At 36.4% G+C, this 23821-nt stretch overlaps 1 protein-coding gene across 2 annotated transcripts in view; it reads right to left on the bottom strand.

The window, feature by feature from the left end:
- slc16a1b (solute carrier family 16 member 1b) overlaps window positions 1-23821 on the bottom strand; it is a 40700-nt gene that overhangs the window by 16328 nt on the left and 551 nt on the right. Inside the window, exons 1-2 of one of the 2 annotated variants that reach the window (XM_067413653.1) lie at window positions 9966-10100; window positions 9572-9873 (exon numbers count right to left, since the gene is read on the bottom strand). In XM_067413653.1, the coding sequence (XP_067269754.1) occupies window positions 9572-9788 (217 nt within the window). In that variant the 5' untranslated portion in view covers window positions 9789-9873; window positions 9966-10100. Of the gene's footprint in view, window positions 1-9571; window positions 9874-9965; window positions 10101-23821 lie in introns of those variants that run through there. The other variant, XM_067413652.1, reaches the window with a different exon arrangement.

Raw genomic sequence — 23821 nt, 5'->3', positions numbered from 1 at the left:
GTAATGTTCCATTTAAGCAACTTAAAATACATGTGTCATCTTTGACATCATCTACGTTCCTCTGAGGAAGATGTGACAATCCATCTGCATTGCCATGGTATTTGGTGCTGTAGTCGTGCTGCTGCCATCATCGGAACACTTTTGCTAGGGCTGAAAATAACCACTAGAGATCGATGATCAGTGATCAGAGTGAAGTGTTTTCCATTCAAATCCTGATTAAACTTCCTCACTCCATATAGTCGAGCTTAAGTCCCCCAATCAATCTGGGCATATTTGCGTTCCACAGCAGTCAAGGATCTTGATGCAAATGCTACTGGCCTCTCAGATCCATCAGTCATTTTGTGAGACAACACAGCACCTATTTCGTATGGCAAAGCATTGCACGCTAAATGCAAAGAGAGACTGGGGTCAGTCTCAGGAGTGATCATTTGTTTAGCTGTCCTGAAAGCCTTGTGACACTATTTGGACCACACCCGTATGATTTTCTGTTGCAGAAATGCATTCAATATACCACGGTGGAAAGATTTGGCAAGAATTTGTGATGGTAATTCACAATTCCAAGAAATGAATAAAACTGGTTCACATTTTCTGGTGTATTCAAAACAGCGTTGATTTTATCTGGAGATTTGGGAAGGCTGTCCTTTTCAATGATTCAATTGAATCATTGAAAAATTCACATTTGCTTTTGTTTGCTCTGCCCATACGTAGCAAGCCTTTCAAGAGCAGCATTCAAAGTTTGCCAGGTGAGTCAGGTATCATCTGCAAAACTTGATCCATGGCTCTTTGCCACACTAAAGGCGCTGATGACATGGCAAAAACAGTTACAGCGGAAGAGACCGGGTTTATTGTAAGGTACAATTCAGGTATTGTAAGATTCTCCCATCTCCATTTGTAAGTACGTCTGGTAAAGATAAAATATAAAAAAAATTCTGTCCACCTGGCAGTGATGCAAAGATGTCCTCACTGGGAGGCAATGGATACTGTTCTGTCTGCAATACTGGGTTAATTATGACCTTAAAGTCACCACAGATTCTTACATACTACTCTCACCACCCTTTGTGACAATTGGAGCTATAACTGTAGCCCAGTCAGTTTAGCTTACTTTAGTCAGGATTCCTTGATCTTCTAGTCGTTTTAGCTCAGCCTACACTTTTGGGCGTATTGAACATGGTACAAGACGTACCTTGTGAAATGTTGGCTGTGCACCAGTCTCAATAGTAAGTCTTACTTTAATAATGAGTTTCAGTGTTCCAATGCCATCTTGGAAAACTTGTTCTAGTTTGTCCTGCATAAAGCACATGTTTACCTTGGGGGTAACTTGCATGGCTTTCATGGACTGCTAATTGAGCTCAACTAAGCCTTTTTCAGCCTATAAAGATCCAAAATGCACCTTTTGTTTTCACATTTGACTTTTAGTTTTCCCACAGGTACCATTTTCTCACCTGTGTAGGTATTGAGCATTACTGAAGTGCACTTCAGTTTGATTTTGTCAAAACGGTCTTGTAATCCTTGTATGATGTTATTGACAGCACTGATCCTGTCAAGTTCCATCCTCAGGTTTTTTTTTAAGGGAATGCAGCAAAATTTATGACAAGCCTGTCAAGCTTCTCAGCTTCACACAGAGTGTCTTACGGGGCATAGAGTAGGGGTGCACCGATCCGATATTAGGATCGGATATCGGCCGCGATACTGACGACAAAGCTGGATCGGGGATCGGAAAAATGAACAGATCCACAGGCCGATCCAGGTGTTTTTTTGTTGGTTTTTTAATCGCAGCAGAACCCTACGTCATTCGTCAGCTTCACGTGTGTCGCGTGCTCGAAGCAACATGGAGCGAGCCAGAGAGTCGGATGTGTAGAGATATTTTATGCTTGCCACGCCAACTAGTTCATCTGTCGGCAATAATACTACCAATTTAATCCAGAAACACCATGTTAAGGAGCACGCTGCATTCCTGCAGCTCAGTAAAACTAAAGGAGTGGACAATATAGCCCAGCAGCTAACTTTGCAAGATGCAAAGGATTAATTTAGTGTAAGTGACTGATAGTGGATAATGCTAATGTAATGAACTGACGGTAACAACGCGCTGTTGATGCTCGCGCATCTTGAGGAGAAATCAAAAAAGCGCCACTCACACATAGTAATTGCGGTAAACATTAAAAATGTTACGTTTTTATCTTTATAACATATGATACAGTTAAACAACTTCACACAACCAAATGTGCTGTTTCCCTGAATACAATCACGATTGAAAATGTCACTGATTTCCTATGACAGCTCCATAAACAATCATTAACATTAGTTACTTACATTTTAGATGCAATATTGAGGTCTTGTTCTATTTCACCTGCGAAAATAGTTCCAAACAAAGATTCCAAGCAACAAAGTTCCAAAAAGCAGAACCATAACATGTCTCACGTGTTCGGAATGATTCAGTGGTTGAATCAAAGATTCAATAACCTGTTCGTAAACGACTGTCTCATTATTAAAGGAATCAGTCGTTTGAATGAATCATTTGAATTAATGACTCAATGACTTACTCATTAAGACTCACCTACTGCCACCTACTGGTGGTTTAGTTTCCTATATTTTTCAACATTTATTTTGTTTATTCAAAAATACAAATCTCATAACATCATTTAATGCAGTAGTAATTTTTCTGGGTAAATAATTTAATTTGATTGGTAACATCCCTATAGTGTCTTATTTGTATTTAATGTATAGATCAAATTTAAGAATATAATATAAAACCTGAAGCATAGCTCATATTTAATAAGATTAGGGGAAAATGCCCTTTATAAAGGAAAAATATCACTAATATGCAAATTTAAAATTTTAAAAGCTGATTGAACACTCAGAACATTGCTTCAGAATAAGTTATATTTACAACACACACACACACACACACACACACACACACACACCTAACTTTTTTCCCGGACAAGCACGACAAATGAATGATCTATTTACTTATCCGAAGGAGAGACAGGAGCATGCTTAATGTCGAGCCCTAAATTATATTTTAGATTTGAATGCACAATTGTTTTTTAAATAAATAAGAATTCAACACTTTGCATACATCTGTTATTTTGTCTTATTATCTTTATTTAGTAAAGTCTGGTGCCTTTAGTCTCTTCAAGGAAGGTATATACAGTTTATTATTAATTTAACAATAGTATCGGATCGGTATCTGGTATCGACAGATACACAAAGCCCAGGCATCGGTATCGGTATCGGGACTGAAAAAGTCGGATCGGTGCACCCCTAGCATAGAGGTGTCGATTTATAGTGGTTGCGTCAAAGTTCTCTCTCAGTAAGAAGCCTCTCTCTGAGCAAGTGCTACAGCTATCGATTATTTTTGTAATCGATTAATCTAGTAGTTAATCTATCAAATAATCTGATAATAATTACTTTTTTTTAATTAAAGAGCAATACTAAATATATAAGAAAATAAGATGCGTATCTTAAATTAACAATTTAATTTGTTTTCTTTTTAGAAAATTTAAGTTGCTGAAATTGCATACATTAATAACTAAAACTAAACAATTTACCATACATACAATTACCATATTATATAAAAATCTATTTCAAATTACTTAAAAAAAGTAAACTAAACTAAACCTACCAACCAACCAATAAACCAAAATAATAGTAATATAAATAACAATAATGCCTAAAAATATTGTATTTATGCTGTGTTTCTGCTTCAGCTCAGGCATGACATAAGCCTTTACTGTCTTCTGAAAGCTTTGTGGCTTTTGTAAGAATATTGGACAGGTTAACTTGAAATGAGATGCGCGGATTAGCTCTAACGTTACCGAACCAGCTGCTAAAAACAAACCATCCACCCGTACCCAATGAGGATCACGTCAAATCCTCAGTGTTAAGCGCAATGTTATCCTCACATATTAGCTACGCTGAAATAGTTTGCTTTAAAAAAAAAAAAAACGTATTTGGTGAAATTATATTTCTTAACCTAAACCAGGGTTGACAACTTATAGCTATATTACACGGAGGAGTAGGCTAACCGCTGGAGCGTGAGCAAATGTGTTTAGATAAAGTACATCACACATAGGTTACAGATCTACATTTTGAGCTAATCATTCATCACTGTAACACAGCTTGTTTTATTAAGTTAGTAGCTATAAATATGATTAAAGTGTGATATTTAATTTACACAAATCAATGAAAGCATGCAGCTCTGAAAGCACGAGCGCTGCTCATCACAAACACACAGCTTCTGGTGTTTGTTGTGCCTTGCGTTGCTTTTGAGAACATTTTAATGGTGTATTTCGAAGATATTATTAAGTATATAAAGTCTCATTAAAGATTTCACACACATCACAATGACGATCGGTGATCCATGTGCAAAGCTGCAAACTCCATCGCATTCAGGTTTGGAGTTGCTCGTATCTCCTTGCGTCACTGCCGCAAATGAAAATTAAATGTTGAGCGTCGCATCCTAAAGCTCAACACACAGTTGTCTTCATTTAAAAATAGGGAGACTAAATGATATTACCAGTGCTGATGCCACTCTCTCTCGCATTGCTGTCTTTGATCTCGACATGAGCTGAAAACGAAAGTTAAAAAATGACACGCATTCATTGCGTTTTACCGTGAAATTAGAGTTCCCTGTCTTTATTCAAATCAACACATTATGATTTCTCTCATCCACCCGGAAATTTTTAGGATTTTTACCCACTGAACTGTCACACTCCGAGTCCTTACACAAAAAATGTCTTTTTGCAACATCTGTGTGTAGTTAAATGGACTAAAGGACGTGTCAAGGCAGATGATTTTGCCTCGAGGATTTTTTAAAATTCGATTAACTCGAGTTACTCGATGAATCATTTCAACCCTACTCTGAGCGCATCAGACAACCCTTCTCTGAATTGGCAGTGCTCTGCAAGCCTCCTAAGCTCGGCCACGTACTGCGATAGATACTGATTCTGACTTTTGTTGATAGCGCTTATGAAAGCAAAAGCGCTCCATGGTTAGCAATGGCTTCAAATTTAAATGCGTATGCAGCACCTCCACAGTGTCTTTGAATGTTTTCTCCAGTGGCTTTATTGGTGCAGTTAAACTAACCAAGAGGTTGTATGTTTTCGCTCTCATTACACTCAAGAGAATGAACACTTTCTTTTGTTCCCAATGTCATTGGCTACTCTCTCTCTCACTTACACAACAGTAAGAAAGGCATTGATGTCTTTACTGCACAATTATCACATTCAACACTAGAGTGCGCAAATGCGGAATACCATTTTAGTTATTAAATAAAAAAAGCTTAAGGAAATATTAAAAATTAGTCCCAATGATCTGATTACATTATCAGTATTATGCATTTTATAATAATGTTTAGTATGAAATTATAAATGAAATTTTGTATGAAAGCTTTATTGCATTTATAAAAATAATAAAAAAGGCTGATTTGAAGACTAAGCTGGTGTAAGCAGTTAGTTCTAAGTATTTTAAGTAGTCTGTGCAAATAGTTTGGACAATGTACCAATATGTAGATTATGCAGTGATATTTATATTTTATGACAGACCTATAAGTTTGGATGTTTTTGATAATGGTATTTATTCCTGCAATATTTTATTTAGCAAAAATATTTTACTTTGTGACTAAGAAGAATGCAGGTAATAGTTCTGGAGGATGATGGGCCCCTCAAGGTAAAGCCCAGGGGCGCTATATAGTTTTAATGCGACCCTGCCTGCATGTCATGTGACCATTATCCGACATCAAAGAGTTGTGAATTTATAATCTCAAGGGGAACTTTAAGTAAATATTTCAGGTCAAAGGGGTTAAGCAGACCAAAGAAGTTGGGAAATGGCTGGTATAGGATACTCATTTTTCTGTGCTAAAGTTCAAGTTTGGTGAACTCTAACTTGCAAATTGTATAGAAACAAGTTGTTTAACCAAGAGAGGGTCTAAAAGTCAAAGATTGGTCAAATCTTTTGACAGTTTAAATGATAGAAACTTCACTGAGAAGCGGCATGCTTGGCAGTGTCAAGGGAGCATTTTTTAATTTTAAGCATCATTCATCCCATCTTGACCCTTCAGAAATCATTCTAATATGCTGATTTGATCAAGAAACAATTATTATTATTATTATTATTATTATTATTATTATTATTATTATTATTATTATTATTATCATCATCATCATCATCATCGTCGTTGAAAACTCTTATGCTTCTTGGTTTTTTGACCATAAATCCATTTTTAAGGATTCTTTGATAACTGGAAAGTTCAAAAGGACTGCATTTATGTTGCAAAAGATTTGTATTACAAATAATAACATTTAGGTCAATTCAATGAAGCCTTGTTGATTAAAAGTATTTAAAAAACATACAGATGAATACCGTATAGCAGTGACATTTTCATTAGTGTGAGTGCACCCCTTATAAGAGAAAGAAGAAAAAAGAGGATACAGAGTGATACAAATTCATTCATTCATTCATTCATTCATTCATTCATTCATTCATTCATTCATTCATTCATTCATTCATTCATTCGGTTACTACAGCACATGCTCATTTGCAAAACATTTACATTTATTAAACACATCAATATTCCTTTCAAACTTTCACTTTTTTAAATTTAGTCACAACTGGTTCACAAAAAAAGAAAAGACCATTCTCTCTCTCTCTCTCTCTCTCTCTCTCTCTCTCTCTCTCTCTCTCTCTCTCTCTCTCTCGTTATAGGTGACTTGAAGAGCCTCTTTGTTGAGTTCAGGCTACGTGCAAAGCAACATGAACATAATGTAGCTAATGTACTGCGTATAAGTGGGTGTGGAAAAACCTCAGACACATTTGACTTCAGGAAGTGACACCATCAGTCTACACTGTACTTAGCCACATTCTCTCTTTGACGTGGTAGTTGATATACAAATTAAACTTACTACGTGTACGTTTGTATCCTCCCTAGTACAGTGTCAAGTGACTTGACAACTCTTCAAACTTTACACCAAAAACTCATAGAAGTAAATAAGTGTGGTTTAACTGTCTAATGACAAATCAGCATCGCATTCTGTTGCCTGCTAGAACATCAGATTGGAAAACCAGTCTAAACCTGCCTCTACCTAATCAGGTTTATTTTACGAAAACCTGTAAAAATACATGCAAACAAACACAGATGCAATGCACATCAGTAGCAAAAAGCAGGTCAAAGTTTAAACACACAGCTGTGTTTCAGATCTGACCTTATTTTACTCTACCAGAACACAACAGAAACAAAACAGCTAGAGAGAGAGAGAGTATAGTCCCTTTTCACACCAAGAGCGACAACTATATTAGCGTCCAAACCAGCAGACAATACTGTTGTGATTAGTATAAGCACACACTGCAATTTTGTTGTCTTCCCCTTTAAATGCTTGAGCTATTTAAAGTCTGGTGGGTTCGGATTGGCTGTCCCTGTTTTTATCATTTACCAGCTGGAAAAAGTCATTCTGAAAGTGATTCTAACAATACAGCTTCTTTGTGCTATTATCATTATACTTTTAGTGTGGACTGATTTTTAGAACTATATCTTTATATTTATCCTTGGTGTGAGTGGACCTTAACACAAACTTAGAATTCAGAATGGAACAACTAATAGTTTTCAGTCAGGTAGCTGGTGCGGAGACCTGGAGGGCAAGCCTGTCTCTTTTCCATCCGTTTTATACCACGGAAATTTAGATCACCTCTTAAAAGAAGAAAAACTAATGTATGTGAACAAACTGCAAGCTCATCAGTATTTCAATCACTACAAACAGCAGGATATTCTAAAGGGCCGTTCACACAGAATGCATTTTTAACATTCCACTGCGCTGCTTTTCTATTGTTTTTCAATGCAAACTTTTTCTTTTTAATGGTTTTCTTTGGGAAAGTGCTTAATCTACAATATAGCGTGTTGCATTCATATTTTGGGCACAGCTGTTTGCAAGAACTAAAAACCCTCACATATTATGGTTTCAAGTCATTTTAGGTTGGAATGTGACATGACAAAGCTGTGAGATGATTAACTGCTTAACAATTGGGCGAGTTTTACTTACTTTTTAATTAGGCTTCCTATTTAATGCACAGCAATAGTTTCACCACTATGTTGCTTACTCAAAACAATAACAAAGATGAAACTTGACGACGCAGAGATGGAACGTGGCGTTGTGTTCACGTCCACAGCCGTTTTCACTTGATGCCGTTATCTTTGGTGACAGAACCAGCAAATGAAAATTAATAATTGTGGTTCATCACAAATGTGCAAAATTGGAGATTTCTCTGGATTTAAACATTGCTGGAAACATTTGGGATAATGTAAGCAAACAAGTAAACAAAATATATATAAGACTGTTCTAGTGTTTTTGTATAGATATTTTAATGCTAAAATCTTACATACTGTGCCTTTAATAAAAAGCTAAATTCATCAATTTACGAATACAGAACATGCACGAAAAAATGACTGATTCATCTCGTAAACTGCACAATAGCCATCATAGCGTGATGGAGGCACTGCCTCCTCTCTACGGATGGGCATTTCAAGCAAAAATAATATTCAAAGATCGATGGGAATTATTTGATTATTATTTGAAAATCCAACTCCTTCCCCGCATGCACGCATATACACACAATGAACAGAGAGGGCGAGAGAGAGACCATTCACACTGGCAGTCTGTATGATGACAAACAGTTTCATTCATTAGGCCCTAATGATTAGGGAATAGGTTATATTAACTCAAGCCATATAATTATTGTAACATGCTGAAACATGTGACTGTTATTTGACATCGCCCCAAGTAACCAGAGCATGCGTTTTAGACGATTACAATGCCATTAGTTCAATGAAATCCCTCCAAAAAACGCAATGGTTTTAGATGGCCAAATGTAGTTTCATGTATTTTTTTTTTTTTCACCGGCTGCTTCCAAAGCAGGACCGAACCTTTATCGCTGGGACCGCTCCGTCAAAAACACACTTCTTTACCAGTGACCGTGGAACTCCACTTTGCGATGCGACTGAAGCGATGTTGTGAAGCTTCCCGTCATTTCTGCGTTCTAATCGGTTCAAATGCAGCGCTGCCTTCCCAGAATGCTGTGCTGAAGCGTTGAAGTCGCTCGACGTCACCCATAGGAATAAAGTGGAGCGCGGCACGGACTATAACGACATAAGTGTTCACGGACGACTGGATCTGCACCTGAGCGAGTGTTTATGGGCGTGCATTTCCTCTCTCGCTCTAATCGCACGCGCGCGCACCCTACCGGGAGAAGAGCCCGTACGGCCCATACAAGGACCTTCCGTTCTATCGACGTCAAGCCGACCCATACTCGAAAAAAACTCTCCAAAACTTGTGAGAAACCGGAAGGAGTATTTTTAACACAGAAATACTCCATCATATGTCCAACATTAGTTTTTGAAACTTTGTCTATGTTTAGGATGGGAATCCAAGTCTTTAACAGGGTTAAAAGCTCAGTATGCATGAAACAGCATTTCATTTTTGCATTCTAGGGCACCTTTAAGTAAACTGACAATTCATTTCTGATTGAGAGATAAAGAACCAAGAAGGACAGAAGTAAAGCAAAAGTAGTTCACGAAACTAACCTCCTGCATACATGACAGCCAGCATGATTGATGAGATCCATGACACTTGGCTGCTCGTGGCATTGAAGATCACCTCGATCTCTTTGAAGAACACTGTAATGGATTTGGGGAAGGCATAGGAGAAGCCAATGCTGATAAAGGCCCCTACCACCACTGCCCAGCCCCAGCCACCCTCGGGAGGAGTGTAGCCCACCGGCCCTCCTGTCGCTGGCGGCATCCTTACACACACACACTGATGAGGATGATGACCGCGAAGAAGAAGAAGAGAAGAGTCAGCTGAGCTTCAAGCGCACTGGATCAGTCTGTGAGGAGAGATAGAGAAGAATTTAGAGAAGAACGCACACAAACATAGACTAAAATAAGATGATTCACATGGCAGATCTCCACCCCATACCCTGTGAACGGTGTCAGACGCTGTTGTAGATGACACTGGACAAGGTCCAATTCAGAGAAAGTTATCCACGCGGACAGAGCAAGAGTACAGCATGTGAATGAACAAAGCGTGAACAAAAACACTGTGTAAACAGCTTGTTGTTTGAGCATTACTGCTATAGTCAGTTACTCTTTAACCGTGCTGATGTCAAAACACGCATACATACGAGACCTGGAAACATCAAATGTCCTTCCCACCACAGGTATCTCTGAGAACATGCCTTCACACACAAACTGTCATTGCCTCCAATGAACACAGTCTCTCAGGCTTCAGAGCAGAAAAATAGGTTATTTTTTCAGCGTAAACTGTCATGGTCTAGACTGGTATTAGAGGGTGACACAGGAGTGGATTTTCAAATCTCTCCCATCTCAGTCCCACAAAAATTATGACCGTCCATAAATATCGGAGACCACAACTGATGTGTCATTTCTCGACAGTAATCTTCGCAGCATTTGTTTTAAGTCTGACACCATTTTGATTTATAATTTTCGCGGCGAACCAGGGTTGCCAGGTTTTCACAAGAAAACCTGGCAAATTGCTACTCAAAACTAGCCTGAAACAAGACCAATCCCATCTCGGGTGGAGGTCCCCTGCTAAAAATCATGTTGTGGGGTATAAATCTGCCTTTTTTGGCAGGGTTCTTTGTATTCCTGGGGCTAAATATTGGGGTTGCTTCAACCCACGGACATGAAAAAACAGCACGCAACCAAAAGAACACAGTGGACTTGGCAACAATGCAGCGAACGCCTTTCTTTTTCTCTAATATTATTGGTGGTAGGCAATATGTATTGGGTGTGGAAATAAACCAACCACACAAAAGCAAATAGGAGAGCATAAAGAGATGGGCAACTATAACTGAGTCCAAATAGAGAGGATAAAACAGATGGGGTAAGGAGTCCCATTTAAAAAATAAATCTTCTTTTTGTTGCTTCAGGCAGAACTTACCTACCTGAGCACTCAAATAGCTGCCATGATGCAACTACTGTGAGAGGTAATGTGTTGGGCGACATACATACTTCAGGGGCTACTGGTTAGGGGCAGCGCTATATTACTTGGTCAAAACAATCATACTACAAATACATTTGAAAGTTATGTTAACGTTACTGTGCGCTGGCTTTCACACTGCAGTAAGCTAGATTAGATCAATATTAGAATATCATCTTACTAAAAACTGGATGACATATATTGCTAAAAGTCATGATATTCATTGTAAAACTATGTATGGGGGAGAAAATGCTGCATTACTGTTCCTAAAAATAAAGCTCTTTCCGATTATGTGTTGTCCAATTTATGACTGACTTTCATCTGTGTAAAATAATAGATGATATTTAAAAAAATGTTGGTAATCAAACAGTGTCGGTTTTCATTGACTGCCATTGTATTTTATGTCCATTTATTACACGGCTCTGTGAAATACTTGATTCTGATTGGTCAATCGCGCATTCCAGCGGTATGTTATTTCCAGATAACAACCGCTCATACGGGTACTACGAGTTATCTTGACCGGTACTACTTCTATGCTTAACGCTGGCGCCATCTTGTGGCTTAAACAGTCGTGGGTTACAATGGAAGACTTCAAGGCGGGTTTCCTTTATAACGTTTTTAATATAGATATTTTTCTTACACAAACGCATCGATTCGAATCAGAAGGCTCTATTAACCCATCGGAGTCATGTGGAGCATGTTATTTGACGGACAGCTGCCTTTTTTATGGACTTCAAACACAACTACAACTACAACAATGCTTGGATTAACGTTAGCCTGGACTTTTTAAATATAACTCCGATTGTATTTGTCTGAAAGAAGAATGTCATATACACCTATAATGACTTGAGGGTGAGTAAATCATAGGCTTGGTTTCATTTTTGGGTGAACTAACCCTTTCACAGCATTCATTTTCAACATTTAGCAAGGACATATGGCAAATCTTCAGCAATAGATAAAGGCTTAAAGCAGGTTGGAACTGTTTTTCTTCGCGGAAGAACATATCAATCTGAAGCCAAAACTCGACACGACAATTTTAGTTTAATTTTATGTTAAAACCGGTTTAAGAATAAGGTCATATGGTATCTGCAGAATCATGGGAATTATCAAGGCCTGCTGATGCATGTCTGAAGAAACTAAAAGCATGAGAGTGTACCACCATTCAAAGGATGAAGGAGAATTATTGGTAATTGTTGTGTAGCTGAAATCTAGTGCAGTGAGCAGGGTTTTTGGCATAAATAATGCAACAAGGGTTGTTTTTCCAAGATAGCAGCTGTCACTAACAAATACATGAAGATTTGCCAAACATTCAAGAAGGTTGAACTGAGACTAACTCTGTTACTGCATACTAAGCCAATACAAATATGAGAGATAGCAAAATTAAAAAAAACTTTCCATTTCAAAAGTGGCTGCACATTTTGTCCTAGTGGGGAACGGCTCCTGTCATTCTGCCACTAGACACAACTAAGACCTCTAGTCTCGACTAGCCAAACTTTTGACAAGGAACAAAGCTTGATTCACACAGAAGGGTATGACCAAAATATGCTTAAAAAACAAAAAAACGCCTGACTGACATCTAAATCGACCAACCACTTGCCTCTATAAACTGTTTATGGCACATCTCTCTTCTAACATTAGGGCACGTCATACACAGCAGAGTTGCGCAGATAACAATGATTTATAAGACGCTGAGACATCCAAGCAGCTGTTCGATCTTTAAGAATTAGGACACATATTACATCACTACCAATACTGAAAAGTTCTGAGAAAGAAACCCTTGCTGAACTCAACTTCTCTAAAGAGCATCTTTCACTGGCGCCCATAACAAATTCCTTACAGGCTCTCACAAATATTGACACAACATAACTTCTGCCTCACGAAATCTTAAATTACAACCTAAAAAAGCAGAAGAACACACACAAAACAATTCCTGTGAGAAATAACAGACAGCTCACTGGAGGTAAAACAGAGCCACAATAAATGCTTGAGAAATTTACTTGAATGCCCACTCGCTTTTTCACTCACGCGCAGTGGGCTAATGAAGACCATCACATGTAGATAAAACCTCAGAGTCTGAAAACATCCGAAGGCTTGAGTACTTTAAAGTGCTGATCAGTTTCCTAACACACTCAAATGAAACCTGCGAGGAACAAAAACCCCAGCAGAATACCAAATCAGCTGGAGCCAGATCAACTCATACATAAGACTTGTGCATTCCTACCCACTGTTCTTTTAATACTCTGGAAATGTATGCATTTAATCCTACTGGACTCTTGTACAGGAAAAATTAAGTTGTGTGTGTGTTTTGTGATCAAGATATTTTAAATAAGCGTTTTTGTTTTCCGCTGACTTTGCACATGCCCTCATAAGGGCAGTGTAGCTTAACTTCCATAGTTATTTATAAATCATTAATAAAGTGTATGACAACCTTGAAAAAACAACATAAGCAAAGATTAATATTTCTGGTTACTACAGAACCACTATGTTGCAATACTCAGAGGTCAAACATGATTTTAAAACCAGTACGTTATTACAACATCTATTCTATACAGTTTATACACCCATATGTGGAAATCATTTCAGTTTAAAAACTGCTTGTTTTCAACTCTGAAATCAGTTGAGGGTTCCTTTCAAGAACCATGAATACCAGGCTAATATTAAATAGCCTGCAAATCTCCCAGAATGCTTCAGTATGGCCCAATTAAGCCATGAAGAGGCTCTTTCCCCCTGAGACTGCAGTGTTGGACAGGCTGCTGGTTCAGCGGTCTCCTGAGATGCTGTGGATGTCCTGAACTGCCCTCCATAGTAGATCTGTGTGTATATCAGTCAGACTCTCAAGAGAAGAGGTTATGGCCTAATATTTCTCCACTGGGAGCTGCTGGATACAGACCAGTCATAGGTTGAGAGATGATGGTCTTGTGCTTTTTACAAGAGACAAAATCAGCACTAAAAAGAAGCAGATGTCCATTATTAACCTTGTAGTGTAGGTCATGTGTTGCGTTTAAATCTAAAGTAGGGCTGAGTCAGAATGGTCGACTAGTTGGTCAATAGATCATCAGCTGGCATTGATTAAATCCCATTAAACCGGTATAATTTTACATTCACACTATGATAATGTTATTCCATATTCTGTTCACATTTTCAATCGATTTTCACTTTGCTCTCTGAAACCAAATCCGAAATGTAATTATGACATTTTAAGTGAAATTCTTGGAGGTTGAACATGTCAATCAAACAAGTTTTTCAAACAGCCCGATATAAATGTTTTATTATTCAGGATACAACACGTGACACCACAATGCATGATGGATAGGGAAGTATACTGGTAGTACAGGAATAAAAATAATTCACAAATCCGCCATCACGTGTAATCAGAGGCTACTCTGTGTAGAGAGCAGCGGCACTGACCGATTGGGTCAGGAATTGAACATTTAAATTCTGGAATCAGATACTTGTTATAAATTTAAATTTGATTCCTCTTTTTGATTCCGTTATGTGCATTTTAATGTGGTTTTAAACCATTCAAGTGGAAGAAGAATTGCCTTGGATGCGTGCTCAACCCTGGAAAAAGCATGTAAGTCTCACATATCTTCTTGAATGTAAAATTTAACAGATAAATACACACAAAATAATATCAAAATATTCTGATTTGTTAATCAAACAACAAGACTAAGACAAAATTCACTCGCTGATCTTGACTGAATAACATTTGTAATGCATTTAAGTGAAATTTAATAATATTCAGCTGAATAATAATAATAATAATAATAATATTCAGCTGAATGTTTTGCTAAAAGAGTTAGAATAAATGTTTTTTTTAAATAAACATGTTTTTTTTTTTACCTTAAAATTTAAACTAGAATTTGATAAGCGGAACTGGAACCATTAAAAATCAAACGATGCACCAACCTTCATGACCACATGTTTTACAAGATACGATAATTGTCAAGGACGTTCAGGACCTGTTGTGCACCAAATCCTCCACCATCGCCCGGTCATTCATCTCATCTCTCCTTACACCTATCAATAAGTGAAATCTGACTCCTGCTGCGACTCTGCAGCTCATGTTGTATGGAGCAGACACTTGCAGTTTATAATTGTAGCATCCATTGTCCAACTTAACTAATTGATTTTTATTTATATAAAACCTAAAATAAACAGAGCCACAGTAGGCATGTAATTGTGTACAACCAAGCACTGGGTAACTAACCCCAACTATCGCATCAATCCTAATATTAACTTGACAAGTCGTTAAAAATAAGTATTAATCTTTCAAGAACTCAAGTATACAAAATTACACCCTCGTTTTTATGGCTTAACGGTTAAACCAGTCTGAAAGAAACATTTCCTTCCTACACTGTCCCTGATACCAAATGGTTCTTCACACAAGCTTGTAGAACTGGATTTTCCTGTACACATCAGTTCTCTCTGGCACCACTGACCAAAACAGATCACTACGAATAAAACCTAAAACTTTATATGTGACCCTGGGCCACGAAACCAATCACGACATCGGGTATATTTGTGGCAATACCCATTTAAATATGGCTCAAAATTATAGATTTTTCTTTTATGCCAAAAATCATTTGGATATTACGTAAAGATCATGTTCCATGAAGATCATTTGTAAAGTTCTATGGTATATATAGAAACAAAATATTATTACTAATATGCGTTGCTAAGGACTTAATCTGGACAACTTTAAAGGCGACTTTCCCAATATTAGTCTTTTTCTCCCCACTTTTTCAGATTTTCAAATAATTTTATCTCGGCCAATTATTATCCTATATATAATTTTTTTTATTATAAAGTAGTCCTGGGTCACATATAATCTGGTCATGATTATGCATTTCTAAGATGCTCAAAAGAATAACAAAATCCCAAGAATTCTAAATAGATTGCATTACTGAATCTAAATAAACCTTCAATTCAACCTCCATCAAAACATCTATAAACACTGAATGCATATCCCTGTGGAATGTTTAAAAGAGAACATTATTATTGCAGAAAGGCCAGTGACAGTGTTCAATAAGAAATGGAATGGTAAAAAGAAAAATGCAGTCACCCACTTAGAAACTATGAGATTTTAGATATAGCCAATTACAGCTGTCTAGCTTATAGCTCTATTTTACCTTTTATATCGAGTGTAAGGGATGACTATGAGATGTTGCAATGTCTATGGCTCATTATATGACTCATGATTGGACTGCCCAGAGTTAAGACATTACACAAAAGTCTACTTATTTTCAAGATGCTAACTGGACTCCACTCGATAATTATGATTTTTTTTTTTTTTATAAAAAGTATTTAATAAACTTTTAATAAAGTTTTTAATGTTTATATGTCTAAGTGGTGTTTTTAATATACATTTTCACATGGTCTGTCTTAAATCATAACACCATTGCTGAGTATTTTCACCTTAAAACTACAGTAAAAAAAAAAAAAAAGTCATAAAATATGCTGTAATCAATAACAACAATTTGCGGGCGGGCTTTAGCATATCATTCCTATGCTGTAAAGCAAAGGAGTCTCAAGAGAAGCCAGGTTATCCCGGTATATTTTTGTTGTTGTGAAAAATAGGGTACATTTAGCAATATAGCGGGATGAATATTACAATGTTATAATGAACTATATGCCTTTCTCCATTGACGTTCTAAGTTGTTCATAGTGTTTCTAAGGATACTGATTTTTAGAAGGCAGCTGACTCTGAGATGGCGTTAAATTACTTAATTCTGATACATTGATTTGTAGACGAGCCTGTACAATTCACTCTTGCACACTTCTTTTGAATAAGTTACTGGTTCAAACATGTATGGCTGAATTAAATCATTATTTCCACAATGCCAATGTGCAGCATTTACAACAGTAAAGTTGAGCAAGTAAATCTCTGAGCTGGTGTGAGTGAGTGGAGGAGGATTTGGATATCCTTAGTTCATTAGAATCTCGAAGCATCGAAAATACATTTTGGTACGAAAATAGCAAAAACTACGACTTTATTCAACATTTCCCGGTTTTGTTTTCAATCCTCAAATAAAGATTCAAACAGTGGATTGATTCATGATTCGGATCGCCAATGTCAAGTAATTTCAGCAGTTTGAAATTCGATCCGAATCATGAATCAATACGGGGGCACTTTAAAAATGGAGCAGGTAATACACAATGTATATTGTGCGATACTAAAGCTTATCGGTTAAGCATAAGTGGTGTACACATCAGATTATTGACCCAATTTCACCAAAAGACAATAGACATTACATCTGGCTGCATCTCAAAAGAAGGAAGTGATCGTTTCCTGAAACGTCTTAGTCTGGAAAATGTACATGTGTTAATGTTTAGTCATTAACGGCCAAAAAGTCAAGGGGAAATGTGTGATAAAATACACATCTATGCCCTGGAGTACAATCTTTTAGGTTAAAGACTTTACGTCAACATTTCTTTGCAAATAGAGCAGAACATACTCCCTTGTATTGAACTTAACCAGTTTAACTAAATGTCATTCCAAACCAGTATGACTGACTTTTTTGGAACACCACCAAATAAATGGCAAAGGAGTGTTAAAGGTTCAGAAAAGACATAAAAACTTAACTACATTATGAAAGTATCACTATATTCTAAATCTTCTGAAGGAATACTACAACTGTGCCGAACAGAGTGAAATATAAAGTAATTATTCAAGATGATCTTTTCTCCTGGGTGGGTTCATGAGAGAATGGATTCAAGAATGGATCATTTATTGTATGGCTTCAGAAGACTTATGGATGGTCCATAATTTTATGGTACTTCTACATATTTTTTGAATCCTGAAATCTTAACTCCACATTCATTATAATTTCAAGAAAAAAAAGGCCAGCACATTATTAAGACTATGACTATGTATATTTTTGCATCCTCCTCAAACCACTTCCTCTTCTTAAGAAATCTGATAGAGAACGCCCAACATCTGGGCGTCAGATATCAAGTGAATCTCTCATGAAATCAATTCATTGCTGTATAATGTGTGGCCTCTAGACTGTTCATTTAGAAAAGTTTGAACAACAAGTTTTAGTTCATTGAAGCCAAATTCCTTGTAAAATCTATCAGAATGATGGTACTTTTCACAATCCCTCTTCTCTTACACATAGCAAAGCAGCAAGGATAGTATTGAGTGACATATTTTATTCATCTGTACACTTGACAAAGGTACACACACACAGCAGTACTTGCTTCTGAAACAGACTGCTTAATATAACGCCAGATGGAAATCTAATAGTGGACCAACAATCACTTGTTCAAAGAAAGAGCAGTTCTTATGGCCCTGATCAATTATTAATGAGTGAAACAAGTAGCATGAACACAGTAATGTATATAAGGAATCATTATTAAAAAATAATTTTCACAGGAACTTACTGAAAGAAATTAAAATCACTTGCCCTTTCAATGTCTTGAGGACTGGGAGTTGGGCTTAAAAACGGCAAGGTTAATTGGTTTCTGATATATACAACATCGGTCTCCACAGAGCTCTGATGAGGAAACATTGGACTAACGCGCACACTAAACGTTTACATGCGAAGAGAGGCTTCAAAAGAGTTCTATTCCACTCAGATTTAACGCAGTAATTCATCCCAAAAATGAAAATTACATTGACAATGACCGGGGACAGAAGCTTTCATGCTTCAAGGCAAAAAAAAAGCTCTAAAAGTATCATAAATGTAAGTATCTTAAACTATACAATAACTTTAAGTGAGGAACAGAACAAAATTCATTCTAGTACACTGATGAAAACAAATTAATGAGCGAGTTATGCTCAAGAACCAGTCCAATTTGCAAATCATTTTAGAAGTTCCACTACATTGTTATAACATGTAAAACCAAATAATATAATAAAAAGGCTTAAATTTTCTCTTATCTGTCTGCGGAAGAATAAACTTTAATTGTTGCTTGACCTAAACATGATTGAGTCTTTAATCCTATAAAAATAAAAATGCTAAGTATACTTGCAGCCAGACTAATTATCAGTATACTCAGAGTGTGTTAATTATTAGTTAACTTGATGTTTGTTATTTTGGAACAACTCATTTCGTACTAAATATATTTTAGTTGTAGTAAAGCATTATTTTAAGTGTATTTATACTTGTATGAGCTAAAATGGAACAACTTCAAGTATACTTAGTATAATTTTAGTATATGCCTCTACAGGTACTAATTACATGCTTGGTCAGTGATGTTAAACTCTATGTACTTTATTTGTGTTATAATTACATTAAAAATGTATTATTAGTGTCTTAAAAACACACACAATATTCCATGCAACATATTACTTAGCAGTACCTTTGGCTTATTCCCAATACTAAACATGGTACTTTGTATTCAATAACAATATTTTTACAATATACTTTGAACAACTTACTTAATACAGTATTTTAAATGTGCTACCATTTAACCGCATTTTCCCTGAATGCATTTGTTTTCAAGGCCATTAAAATAAATAAAATATAACATTACTAATAAAGAGACATACTTCATTAACAAGTGCAACAGTTTTATTTAAACTTCACATGGTTTCAGCTAAACTGAACAAAATTAACAAACCACATTTTTCATTAAAAAACACTAAAAGATTAAAAAACAAACAAAACAAAAATAATCATTTTTGACCACAGGGTTAGACCAATGGCCACACAGAGCCCATATACAGATATACAAACTGCACATTGTTCTGTTTTCTGATGAACTGCTCATTGTTACACTTGTGTCTGATGGCCATTAACACATGAAAGGCAGGGCAGCTGACTGCAGAAACTCGTGAAGAACAGCATCTGTTAACAGAATACACAAGAGATAAGGTGAGATGTCATGTTCTTCAGTTTACTTTTATCTGTTTAAATCCCGTATTGGATCAATATTATTTTTGAACAGTAAATGAGGATTAGCAGTAGTAGGACAGCATGTACATAGTCGTTCATTGATTCAATAGTCAAACATATAGCATGACTCTTTACAGAAAACGGGCTGGTTTTACCAATACATGTGCCATAAACCACTACTAAAAACAAATAAAAAGATATCAAGCTGAAAATTAAGAGTTTTTTGTTTGCCAGACTGAATGGAACAGTTTAATCAGTTGGTAGGCTACAATACACACTTACCTCCAAATAGCAGGGCATTTTCTCTGGTTCTTCGAGGTCACGTAGGCTATTTTATTCTGAGCCAGATACCGTCACCATCAAGGTCAGGCTGCGATGTCACTAGATTGAACTGGCCCGAATTCCCAAAAATTAGCAATGTACTTTCTACTTTCATTGTTTTATTAAATAAGTACTTCAGCATTGTGCTTTACCCGCAAACCTCTCGTGAGCGAGGGAGAATCAAATGAGTACCATCAGCAGTTTTGATTGGCTGCAGACAGTGAGCAACAAAAACTGATTGAAGAAAACTGATGAAGTTGTAGAAACCTGTAGATTTTGACTTTAGACTGTGCTGTTGGTGTATTGTTTATTATAGATTTGTGTGTACCATTTCTAAAATGACTGCAAGTGTAAACTTACTAAACATACTTAAATCCCAATTACAGTAACCAATTGTACAGTGCAAATGGGCTTTTAACACATCATTCAAAAGTGAATTTGAATGAAGTTAAAATCTAATTTGAATTTAAATATACTACAGGTTCGGAATAAAAAAAATAATGTATTTTTAAATTATACTTTTAGTGTATTGTTACAATGACAATTTTGAGCATGCACTTTAAAATATACCTAAATATATTTTAAAGTAGCAAAGTAACAATGTTCAAATTAGTACGCTTTAAAAAAAAATGCACAGAACTCTCACCAAGCATATTTAAAAAAAGATATATATATATATATATATATATATATATATGTTATCTAAAATATATATCTAAATTGTAATTGATAGTTAATTAAAGTGTGAATTAAAGTGTGATAAACTTTGTATTGTGAAAATAGGTAAAAGCATGATGCTAATTTTTATACATTTAAATATGGTACCATTTTTGCTAGTATATTTTGCAATGTAAAGCCTTTATTTATAGCGCTTTTACAATGACGATTGTTTCAGAGCAGCTTCACCGTGTTAAACAGGAAAATATTGCAACAAAAATGATTCGGCCAGTCGTCTGGAGAAAACGATGATGTTATCAGCTCATTTCAATTTATCACAAAGCGACAATGTGGGCACTGGTCAGTGATATAGTTGCAGTTAATATAGTAATTAAATTTATTTGGATGTTTAGTTGAAAACATAGATAAAAATTGTAGTGTCCCCAACTGAGCAAGCCAAGCCAAAGGTGACAGTGGCAAGGAACCAAAACTCCACCAGGGCATGATGGAATGTACTACAAGGGAATATATTTGAAATACAATAAAGCATACTTTTTCACCAGGGAGGTTGAGTTCTCAACAAATGTCTTCAGCAAACTTACAAAGGGGCTTCAAGATGACTTAAAATTATATAAAATAAGACAAAACTAGCTTTAAAATCTAAGCTATTAAAATCAAAACAATTATTGTAATTAACTCCCTTAACTTTTTATTTTTCTCTGAAGAGCCAGGATTCCTATGGTCTTGGAAAACCATGATATAATACGATTTGATTTCTTGACCTGTACAATTCATGTAAATTAATAAAATCTTGGGCATTTTATAATGAAAACATTTCACAATATGCCAAGCTCTAAAATATTGGGTAGAAATTGTGCAAAAAGAAATAAATCCTTATCCACAAAAACTTGTAATGGGGCCTTTAAAAATTACTGTGGTGGACAAAACGGGCCATGGAATAAAAGATTGAGAACCACTGAATTTTCTAAGTTTTTAACAGTGTGCATCTCAATAGAATTGACATTTAGCACCAAGAGAACAGTGGAACAGCCAACAGACCGGCCCAAAGCCATTCACACCTCTATTGTGCTCCATTCTCTTTCAAATGACCTTGTATTGCTAAACATGACTCCACTCAAATACAGATGGTGCGAATGAATGTCTTTAAGCTCATTGTTTCCCCTCTTCATTTAATCTTTCATCAAACCACAACCTTTAAGTTACATAAATGCTATACACCACTGACTGAATGTCATAACCACAGACTGTGCACTCAAAGAGCGGACAGACAAAATCTGACATGCAACAGTGAGTTTGCGACATTCATAACTAGCCAACAATAGAATATATTTTTGGTTATAACCAATTGCCACCTCATACAGGGCACATAACCAACCACACACACAAACCACCACAATGAGCCTTTAACTTTAGACCTGCCAAATTACCACAGACCGACACTATAATTAGCAACAAACAATACCTGTAAAGAAATATAATAACAAACAATAAACAATACCTGTAAGGAAACATAATATCCATCAGTGTGTGCTTGATGTTGACGGTCTGGAATCCTGCACAAATCAATTCAATTGTGTGCTCTTGATTGGTCTTGTGACCTTATTACTGAACTCGTTTCTCTCACACACCTCAACATTTGCCCTAGTGGGAACCTTTGATCAATTACAAATCAGACATGACCACTGAACTTAACGTCAATCACGCAGGACGTTACATCAGTCAACTAGATCCCAAACAACACAAAAACAGCCCAGTCAAATAGACTTAGGCAAACATCACAGCAAAACATTACAGACGCGGTTTCATTGATGTGAGATTATTGTTACACCCTCGGCCTGGGTCAAAGATGAAAATGGAATTCTATCAGAGGTCTTCTGGAATTTATTACTACTGAAATAATTTTTAGTTGCTTTTTTATTTATTAAGTACCCTAACGATTATGTGTGCATTTTATGACTGAATTCATTATCTAAAGAGAGAGCGAGACACAATAAAGTCATATCAGGTTTCGAAGAGTACCAAACACACAGAGAGTCCAGAATGGCACCATTTGTGCCATTTTAACAGTCTGACCTCTCTCTAGAAACCATTGTTCTTCTCCATGCTAGTCCTAAATTGAGTAGAGATCTGTTTGATTGAATCTGAGACGATCTACCCTCATGAGATTACAGCTTGCACCATTGATCATTGATCTTAGCCTACTAATAAGACCATGATGAAACATCAGAGATGTTGAAACTTCCCCTGCAATAAAAAGCTGATAAACTAAAGGTGATTCTCAAAAACACAATATGATTTTATGGACAGTATTAATCTGGTTTTCATACAGTTAGCATTTTGACACAAATATATGAACGGTGAAGTGAACTTATTTGTTAATTAAAAGTGTCGGTTTACTCTACTAAGCAGGTTTTTAAAAGTCCCCTTCTAAAATAATTGCTTGGTGGGTTGAGATGAAAAACACAAACACAAATTTCTCCGAGAATCAAGCTACTCGTGACTCAAAAGTAATATGCCCGTCTAGACAGAGCAACTAAGGGCATCATAAAACACGGCACGTCTATGATGCTCGGCACTTTATCAGGATTTGATTCAGCCTAAGACTAAACGATCAAATTACTAACTGAAACCAGAAAAGTAATCTTCAAAAAACGATCAAACAAGGTAGACAATACAATGGAAAAGATGCTGATTTTTCATCTACAGCCTTCATTGGGCACGTGACACGCGTGCGTGGCGATGAACTCAATAGGCGAGAGAAGCGAACGTGATAAAGGAGAGACCTACTTCTTGTGAGAGCAGGATCTGTTTCAATGTTGGAGGTTCACAAACGAACCCCCTATTTACGCAGCAACCCATCTTAAATTGGCACAGTGTTTCAAACTACAGGTCTGCGACTTCGCGAATGAATCACAAAGAGAATGTGCTATAGCACCCTCCAGAGTTTAGGTTAATTCATTGTGTTCTTCGCTCAAGGTGGACTTTTAAATG

The sequence above is a fragment of the Pseudorasbora parva genome, chromosome 13, assembly GCF_024679245.1.
Source record: "Pseudorasbora parva isolate DD20220531a chromosome 13, ASM2467924v1, whole genome shotgun sequence".
Classification (NCBI taxonomy): Eukaryota; Metazoa; Chordata; class Actinopteri; order Cypriniformes; family Gobionidae; genus Pseudorasbora; species Pseudorasbora parva.
Note: the sequence above shows the minus strand (reverse complement) of the source record. Positions and strands in the feature narration are given on the sequence as shown.